Below are 10125 nucleotides of genomic sequence, written 5' to 3' on the forward strand. Positions count from 1 at the left end.
TCTGGTTTGATGTGTGATTTTATAGGTGATCTTTCACTTAGAATATCAAGTTTATTGTAGCACAATTTAAAATTCATGTTCCTCCAAATACGCCATGTCACATGGGTATTATAGATGTGTTGTTTATGAGAAGGTCATGAACAGTTCATGCTACAGGTACACTTGTTTTCTTGACGAGAGAGCAAGAACGTTTTGATCTCGGAACACACACTTCAAAAGATGAAAAAGAGTCATATAGAGATATGATTGGTCTGTTGACCGACCAGTCTCGTTTACTAATCCATCGGTGGTGTTACATCAATTGGGAGTAAGTGAGTTATGGTTCTTCAATCGATGGTAATCAATTATGAGAGATATTTATCTTAGTGGAAGCACACTCTAATTAATTGTTAATATGAGTCAAATTAATTTTGAAAAATGTCTAAGTATTTGCATTAAGTAGTTGCCACGGGCGCCTCTCGGTTGCATGCAGAATTGATTTAGGTGATCAAGTCAACCATGTTTCCAGCACTGTCACCAACTATACCTAGGTTGGTTTAGTGGTTGCTTAGTTGAGGCTTCCATTGTCCGATGTAGTCGAGTCATCAAACTCTCCTCCAACGTAATTGACACCTGCTCATTGAAAGCTCAGGCCCTAGCACACATCGATTTGTTTTTCTAGGCAAACATAGAGCAAAATGGACAAATTTCAATTGATTCTTGAGTTTTGACAAAACAAATTCCTTTTTTTAGAAATGAGGCCATCTCCCGGCTTAGGAGCCGAGGGCAAACAACAAAACCCACAAGACTACAAGCAAGCATAAGGTAGGATAATGAAGCACCGCTTGAAGTCAATGAAATCCTCAACTGCAGTTAAGCCAACCAAAGCTAGAACGAGGATAACTCGACAAAGGTACTGGTCGGCATGAAGCAATGCCACTACCATCACCTGGGTAACCGGTAACAGTGCCATCTAGCTGCATCGTCGAAAGGAGCCCACCTACCCCTCGCCCTGGCTCGAAGAGCGTTGTGCCGTCGAACGATGAGGATGCTCACCCTAGCTTCTGGATGGACACAAACACTGAGAACACACGGGAGGAATTTGGGCACAACCACAATGCAAACTAGCACTCTTTGAGGTCACCATCGTCGAGGACGCAAAACCGTCGAAGCGAAAAGGAAACTGCCCCCATTAGCACACCCTTGCCCACCAGGAATAGGAACTTTGCTCATGAGCCGGAACCTCCAAGAAGGGAACGACATGATAGTGCTGCCAACGCCTAGTCCGACAAGCCGGAACCAGGGTTTTCACCTAGAGCACAAGGAGGAGGAGGACAACCCACAATGACGCCTCCAAGGAGGGGAAGCGGCGATCGAGAGCGTCGTCGTCACTGGCAGCGACATCGTCGTACTGATTTTTCACTCGAGATAATCGCCACCAACCACCTAAAGTCCTACTACCATCACCTCCCTAGCAGCCAAGGCTCATCGGAGAGGCGAGGTAGCCAGAGGGTGATGAGAGAGATGCACAAATCTACCTGGGTCGGTACAGAGACCACACCCAACACACATAGAGCCGCCCAAGCAAGCTACCATGTCGCCCACACGACCAAGGCCACACAGCAGCACCACACAACGGCACCTGCCGCAAGGATGTTGCCACGCCAATCATCCGGAGCCACCGCTTCGAAAACCACATGACCAACCTCACCAGCCTCTCTAGGAGAGACAAGCCACACACATGCAACCAACCAACCCAGCTGTCGTGCAATTGCTGCTCCAGCACAACCGCCGTTACAAGCCCATCTGCAGCCGGTACCAAATCGACGACGGTGAGTGACTGCCCAGCCATGAGGGCAACCGACGAAGAAAGGGCCTTGCTTGGTGGAGTCTCGACGTCGCCGAGCCGGTGCAGGAAGGGTACCCCATCCTCGACCAACATTCAACAGCAACCAAACGACGACCGCAACCATGCCAAACCGCACCCCTATGGGATGGCACCCGCGGCTCAGATCCCTCCGCTGGTGAGGGAAATAGCACCATCCAACTGGAATCCATGGCCTGACATGATGGAGGTTCACCGAGGACGCCGATCTGGAGCAGGAAATGCAGTCGGAGATAGGGACTGGAGCCCACGGGAGGGAGCAGGGAAGTTAGAGAAGGAGGCGGCGCGGGGGGAGGAGGGGCGAGATGGACCAGATTCGCCCCGCCGCCACCATCCTGACAACGAAGGGGGCTACCTGGCGGCGGCTAGGGTTCCCCCGTGTCGCAGAGGAAGGCAACATGGGGGAGGGGTGGGCGACAAAACAAATTCCTGTTGAGCAATTTTAGGGCCTCTTTGATTCGTAGGATTTTGAAAACGTAGGAATAGGAAAAGTGTAGGGTTGGAGTGGCATGCCCATTTGAGTCCTATAGAATTAGCAATGATTGTTTGATGCCACGGGAAAAACAAAGGAATCATAAAAAGAGGTTGGAGTGATGTTAAATTTCCTATGAAATGTAGTGCAAAAGATGCCATAGGAAAAATTCCTATGGGATGCAATCCTATAAATCAAAGGACCAACATAGGAAAAAATCCTAAGGATTTGAATCTTCCAGAAATCCTATAAAATTCCTTTGAATCAAAGAAGCCCTTAGCATGCTCAAACCCACTACTTAATGCTACCAACAGCTTAGATATATTTTATGCTCTTACTTCTCATGTGAAAAGGGGAGGTAAGAGGGAACATGTTAAAAAACCTCCCAACTGTATGAGCCGGGCTCAAATTTTAGGGCAACTGCAAAATTTGGGAAGGGGAATGGGAGTTTAATGTAGGGAGTTGTATTGAGATTAGACATGGAATGGGTCATTTTTTCTTAATTCCCTGTTTGGCGCATGGTGAAAATTATGTGCGAGTGTTTGAGGAGAAACTGTATTCCCGTGTTTGGTTCGTGAGAATTGACAAGGAAAATTAACGTAAGTTATGATGAAAGGTTAAGGTTGACTCACTAAAACAATTCTCTTCCAACTCCCACCCCCTCCTCTGTTAATAAAACGGTGGGAGTTGGAGTCTCAAGTCCCATGACTATTCGCTTATGAACTCCAACCCCCCTAACCAAACAATAGATTTAAAGTCTCGTACCCTTCAATTCCCATTCCCTAGCTTCAATTACCCCCAACCAAACACGCGGGAAAGGAAAACACGAAGTCTGACCCGCAGAAAAAAAGATATGGATGACCCGCAAAAAAGAAGAAGAAGGAAAACACGAAGTTCATATAAATCACGGATGTTTCTGAAACTTGAGTGAAAATTCAGTGAAACCTATCTAGGGATGGATTCACCCAATGCTCACCCCCCCCCCCCCCTCTAGTTGTAAATACTTCCCTCAGACGTTAGTGTTTGAGTTTTGCGTGTCTTATCCATAAGCACAAGTATCGAGAAGACCTCCTGGACTACACATCTTCAGAACCCTAATTTAGTATATAGTTTTGACTTATATCATTACTTCATATTTTTGGTTGTTCTTCGATAGCATACAAGGATTGATTTACCTGATCAAGTTGACCATATTTCCATCACCGTCACAAATCATCCTAAGTTGGTTTAGCGGTTGCAGACTAAGCTGAGGCATCCAGTGTCCAGTGTAGTCAGGCTGTCAAAGTCTCCTCCAACATAATCTTTTTTTTGCGAGTCACCCTAGCACGCATCGGTTTAGTAAATGTAGAGCAAGCAAAATGGAAATAAAATTTTCAATTGAACCCTTGAATTTTGACGAAACAAATTCCCCTATGAGCTGGGCTCAAATTTAAGGACAACTGGTTTTGACCTGAACGGATAACACGAAGCTCATACAAAACACGGATGCTTCTGAAACTTGAGTGAAAATTCAGTGAAGCCTGTGGCCCTGCCTCAAAGACGACCGACATGCATACACCACTCCAACCATCACACCCTCCATCATCCAGCTGAACAAATATGGTTTACTCCATGGAAGGGAGCGAGCGAGAACACATGAACACGTACGTCCCTTCCTGGAACGACGACAAGGCACAGCTGTGCCGAAGAAGATGCGGCACCAAGATTATGCAGGACGGAGAAGAAGGCCTCGGCTAAAGTACAGTCTCAGCGACACATAAATGCACTTATACGCATGTGCGGTCACCGATGCAGGCAATGAATCCAAACGTGGCGTGCCATGCCGGGCCGCAAGGATCCAAAGCAGGCGCTGTTTACATTATTGTTCAATCAAGCCGAAGTGCAAGCGCATGCGCTGCGCCGTGATCACTGATCGGGCCGAAGAAGCTCGCTAGAATCCAAACACGGAGGAGCACCGCTCGTCTGACAACTTGCGAGATTCCCTTCTCTTCTCTTCTTTCTTTCATGCCCATCCATCATGGGTCTGTCAGGGCAGAGCAGGGAGAAGAACCTTCGCAGCCCTGCTCTCCTTCTCTTCCCTGCCAGAACAATGTGCCGCGTTTGTATATGGATACAGATCATGTTCCTCCTACCGGCACGAACATGGAGCAGAGGTTAAAGAAACATGTGCGGCGATCTGATTGAGGTTGATCCTTCAACTTGGCGGAAAGATGCCGGCCCCCGTTTTATAGTACTATCCGTCCGTCCAAGTTGGCCGGCTTTAGCACGGTCAATCGATGCCATGGAGTGAGCGATCTCCGTCCCTAGATCGGGCGCCAATCCCTAGCAATAACTTCACTGCATGAGCGGGGTTTCTTACTGATCGAACCCTCCACGACCTCTATCTTAATGGAGGCAGAAATGTCAAGGTTAAGCAGGGGATGGATGGATCACGGACGCATCTTGGGCGCTAATAAAATGGCAGAGTCCAATTAGGCCACGCCGCTGCTGCACATGCGCGCATGTTCCTCGCCTAGGCTGGACGTGTAAAGGAAGGGTCGGGGGCCAGAGAGACACCCGGACACGGGAGCAGAAACATGCTACACGCGCGTCGGACCAACGGTGCATATGCAGGTAGTATCATTCATGTGGTTCGCTGCGTCGGGTACTCTGGTCTGCCTCGTGCATGCTCTGTCTTTTCTCCCGGTTCTTCGTGTGCAGTTTCAGGCTTCGAGCCACGGCCCTCCTGCCGTCCTGTACCTTCGGTTGGTTCTGTTTTAGACGCGCGTTTCAGGTTGCGTGCATGCGTTTTCCCACAATCCAGTTCTGGAATGACAAATATTGTGCTACACAAAAGCAATTGCTCTTTCTCTTTGTCTCTCTCTCTCTGTGTGGAAACGGTAAAAATTATTTGGCACCATCCCGTCGAAATCTTATTATTATCAGATTGGTATCTGAGCTGTGTCCATGTCATGAAGAAGGGGGTGAGTGATCCGCCGGAATCTGGAAGAGTTAAAGCTTGGTTTGGTAGGCGAAAGCCTCTTTTGAAGATACCAAGTACTGGTCCTTGGCTTTACTCAGCACTCACTTCTTAAAATGTACGCAACGAACACATCTTAATGTATGCGAATACACAATGAATTCCAATCTTACGAATGACAGAATAACACTGAAGGGGCAATTAATTCCATGACACGGTTGATCTCTATGTTGTTGTACCTGTCATGCTGTACCTCTGAATGTACGCATATGACACTGTTTAGCTAGGTATACCCAAAGTAGCCTCACAAAACGAATCAATGGAATTTGCAAGATTGTGACACCTGATCTACCCTTGTAGTACTATGTCACAGGTTACAGCCATGAATGATCGATGCAATGCAAGTGGCGCGTCGGAGGTGACCTAGGTGAAATGTATGTGGCGATCATGTCATGTACAGTGGCCGGAGTACACATGTGCAGATGTCTGAATTTGGCAAGTTTGGCCGGAGTACTAGCTAGTTCACGCTGCTGCAGACCTTCCTGATCTCCCCGGGCGGCCCGGTGAGCACGTCGGCGTAGCCCATCTTCACCATGGCGTCCGCGAACTTCTGCGACCACAGCTTCCGGTTGGCGGCGTACTGGCCGACGAGCGCCGCCGTGTCGCTCTGGTCTAGCAGCGCCTGGTCGGAGTTGAAGAGCACCTCGTGGGTGCCGATGTTCTTGTAGTACTGGTTGTCGAGCTGGAGCGGCGTCTTGGCGTCCAGCTGCACGACGCGGTCCAGCCGCCCCGTCGCCGCCGGGCACTTGCCGGCGCGGAGGGCCTTGGCGAGCGTGTTGTTGAGCGTGGGGTCGATCTGCGGGTAGAGGCGGCTGGAGAAGGAGGAGCAGTGTGAGCGGCCGATGGAGTGGGCCCCGGAGAGCGTGACCATCTCGTCGGCGGTGAGGTTCTTGGACGCGAAGCGGGTGATGAGCTGGGTGAGGTTGAAGTTGGCGGGGGGCAGGTTGGCGAGCGCCTCGGTGGCGTTGGAGACGCGGCCGTCGAGGCGGCCGGAGGGCATGGCGAAGACTATGCCGCCCATGATGCGGGAGGCGTCGCGCGCGGCGAAGGCGACGATGTCGGCGCAGGAGACGACGCCCGGGCAGCGGCGCTCCACGACGCGCTTGATGCGGTCGATGACGCCGAAGCCGCGGAGGCTGGGGAAGTTGGGCGCCGCCGTCTTCTCCACCGTCCGGTTGCCCGGGCTGCCCGTGGGGTCGTCCAGCAGCACCGACGCGTCGCAGCCCTGCACGCACGCACCAACCAAGGAATGCAGCTAGCTACATTAGCAGCGTAATTAAGCACGCACGAGCTCGATCGATCGAGCGGAGCAACGGAGTTAGGTACCCTGACGAAGCAGTCGTGGAAGAAGAGGCGGACGAGGCCGGGGCCGTTGCCGGCGTCCATGCGGACGGAGGCGTGGACGATGGTGGCGGTCAGGTTCTCGGCCTCCGGGCACGTGGAGTCGTAGTACCCGACCTTGAGCTGCGCGTCGGCGGCAGGGACGGAGAGGATCAGGCACGCGCACACGCACGCGGCAACCACCGCCAGCACAGATCCGCCATTGCCAGTACCAATACCAGTACCGCTGGCCATCTCCCCTGCACGTACCTCTACACTGGGTATTATCTACTACACGAGTCCACTGGTGCTGGCTGAGCTAAGCTAAGCTAAGCTAGCTCGATGCCCGCGCTAGCTCAGCTCTGGTATCGGGGATCGTACTTCCCGGTGAGTGTACCAGCAGCAGGCAAGTGCAGTGGCATTTATACGTGGCCGGCCGCGTCTCCAACTAACTACAGATTCGAGGTAGATAGAAAACGGAAGCTAGCGAGCGAGCGACCTGCTGCTGCTGCATGCACTGATTAATCAGCTTGGAACGTGGCCAGTGTGTCGACCGACTGAGCCGAGGGAGACGGGAGACTGTAGGAACATGGGACCGAGCCGAAGTTGACCCGCAATCGACCGCCACCAATTAGGTTTCGTGCCCTGCAGCTCGCTGGCCGCTGTTCTCTTCTCCTTGGGGCGCCGAAGTGGTTGTGGTTAACATGGAGCCTGCGGTGTCCGCGCGCACTGACCATCCGTGATGTCCCTCTCCGGGTGCCGTCCCCGCGCTGCAACGAGCCGGTGCCACTGCCACGACGGGATCGCGATATTTTTTGCGGGATTACAATACGGCGGCGGGGAGCACGGCCGGCGTTGACGGAATGAGATGCGGAATTGTACTTACTGTGGATCGAGATTGGGCTCTGCGCATGCTGTGGCTAGTGGTGGTGGAGTCGGGCGGTAGGACACTATAGTAGCTAGCTGATCCGCAACATCGGGATCGGGGATTAAATTCCTCAGGCCAGGTTGAGGGGCATTGGCTGCCCCTGGGTTTTCTACTTCCTGTCAGTGCTGCTGCTTTGGTATATTATTCCACCGAGTCGGCATTTTCTCCCCACTTCGCTCCAGTTTGCACCCGAAATTTCCCTGGATCCATGGTTCTCGGCTATCAGAGCATCTACATCCGGACGACAAATACGGTCCCTATATACCCGTCGACGTGTTCGGACACGCCCACGAAAGCATCTGGAGATCATTCCTTATATCTCGTGCCCGACTGCCACATACTTCGAATCCGGACTCTTAAATCCATGCACGTCCATCATACACGCCAATGTTGCACATAAATAACAAATGTTGATGCCGAAAATACATAGTGCTTACATAAAATTTATTTTAAATGCACAACTCAAACATTAGTCATTGGTTTTCATCATGGGTCCACATATGCTTCATAAGATCACCGAGTAGCTCCGCGTGCATTTGATGATCTCGAAGATTCTGATGGATCTACAGAAAATTCATAACCTGATTTGCATCTTGATCTTTCGGGAATTGAACTTGTCCTCTAGGCGCTTCAAAATTATTGGTTTGGGCAACACCATCACTCTCATCCTCGACAATAATATTGTGCAAAATAATACAACATGTCTTCGACAGCCACAAAGTTTTAGATTCCCACATCATTGCAACTCCATGAATAATTTCCCAACGAGCATGAAGCATTCTGAATGCCCTCTTCACATCCTTCCTAGCTGGTTCTTGCATTGTTGCAAAGTGACTTTGTTTGTTGCCGTGTGGTTTGGATATAGTCTTCACAAACGCCGTCCACTAGGATAGATACCATCGGCAAGATAATATCTCATGTTGTAGTCATGACCGTTGGCAGCGTAGTTACGCGGCAGCGATTCCCCATTACAAAGCCGCTTGAACACGGGAGATCTTTGAACTACGTTGATGATGTTGCGAGAACCCGTCATTCAAAAGAAAGCATGCCAAATTCATAAGTCGTGGGATGCACTGCTTTCCGTATGATTGTGGCCGCTTTGGTGTGACCTTGATACATTCCCCGCAAACGTTTGGGGTAGTTCTTCCATTGCCAATGCATATAATCACTTGATCCGAGCATTTATGGAAACCCTCTGGCCTCTCCAATAGCCAACAACTTTTATGTGTCCTGCACATTTTGTTCTCTCAGATACTCTGCTCCAAACACCTGCACCACCAAACTTGACAGTAGTCTTTAGGCATGTGCTCTCCCCCACCGGCCCATCTCACCAAGGGTATCTGCGGCAGTATCAAGTGCAATCATACTCAGAGTAGCGGTGCAATTATGCTTAGAAGGGAGAGAAAGTTGGTCGCAACAATCCCTTGTGAGCTTGAAGTAGTCATTATGTGTGTCCACTCCCTCCACAATGCGCAAAAACAATGGTTTACGCATGCGAAAACGGCAATAAAACCATGGATCACCCAAAAAGTTGGGTCCGTAGCAAAGTAGTCGTTGTGCAGTAACCGTGCTCTGGAGACCCTATCCCGGTTGATCACTCTTCTCCCTTTGATTGAGTCCTTAAAGTTCGGAATATGCTCCACCTACTGGTCCATTTCCTCTTGCATGCTCACATGAGCATGATCATGTCCACTTCGTCGTCGAATCCGGTGAACCAAAGAACTTAGCTTCAATCATTTTATCAAGCTCCGTTGAGCCATACTCCTCGTCTGACAAAGCATCGGAATTCATCGCTTTCCCTACTAAAAAAATCACAAAAATCCGGGTCGGACATTCTGTCGGACACATAGAGTGTTGGTGTCAAAACCGGCGGATCTCGGGTAGGGGGTCCCGAACTGTGCGTCTAAGGCGGATGATAACAGGAGGCAGGGGACACGATGTTTACCCAGGTTCGGGCCCTCACGATGGAGGTAATACCCTACTTCCTGCTTGATTGATCTTGATGATATGGGTATTACAAGAGCTGATCTACCACGAGATCGTAGAGGCTAAACCCTAGAAGCTAGCCTATGATTCTGATTGTTGTTGTCCTACGGACTAAACCCTTCGGTTTACATAGACACCAGAGGGAGCTAGGGTTACACAGAGTCGGTTACTGTAGGGTTTCGTAGTAATTTCAAAAAAATTCCTACGCACACGCAAGATCATGGTGATGCATAGCAATGAGGGGAGAGTGTGATCTACGTACCCTTGTAGATCAACAACGGAAGCGTTTGGTTGATGTAGTCGTACGTCTTCACGGCCCGACCGATCAAGCATCGAAACTACGGCACCTCCGAGTTTTAGCACATGTTCAGCTCGATGACGATCCCCGGACTCCGATCCAGCAAAGTGTCGGGGAAGAGTTCCGTCAGCACGACGGCGTGGTGACGATCTTGATGTACTACTGTCGCAGGGCTTCGCCTAAGCACCGCTACAATATTATCGAGGACTATGGTGGCAGGGGGCGCCGCACACGGCTA

The 10125-nt window shown here is 50.5% G+C and overlaps 1 protein-coding gene across 1 annotated transcript; it reads right to left on the reverse strand.

Moving 5' to 3' along the window:
- Positions 1-5594: 5594 nt before the first annotated feature.
- LOC125507106 (peroxidase 5-like) lies at positions 5595-7081 on the reverse strand. Its single transcript, XM_048671816.1, has 2 exons — positions 6682-7081; positions 5595-6580 (listed from the first exon to the last, which is right to left on the reverse strand). The coding sequence occupies exons 1-2, from the start codon at positions 6928-6930 to the stop codon at positions 5813-5815; spliced, it is 1017 nt and encodes a 338-aa protein (XP_048527773.1). The 5' UTR covers positions 6931-7081; the 3' UTR covers positions 5595-5812.
- Between the last annotated feature and the right edge of the window lie 3044 nt (positions 7082-10125).

The sequence above is a fragment of the Triticum urartu genome, chromosome 1, assembly GCF_003073215.2.
Source record: "Triticum urartu cultivar G1812 chromosome 1, Tu2.1, whole genome shotgun sequence".
Taxonomy (NCBI): Eukaryota; Viridiplantae; Streptophyta; class Magnoliopsida; order Poales; family Poaceae; genus Triticum; species Triticum urartu.

Excerpts from the sequence above, each read along its gene's own strand:
- LOC125507106 (XM_048671816.1), bottom strand. The coding sequence starts at position 6,930 with ATGGCCAGCGGTACTGGTATTGGTACTGGCAATGGCGGATCTGTGCTG. Across the intron at positions 6,581-6,681 it reads TCCACGACTGCTTCGTCAGG|GGCTGCGACGCGTCGGTGCT; the intron begins GTACCTAACTCC and ends GCGTGCGTGCAG.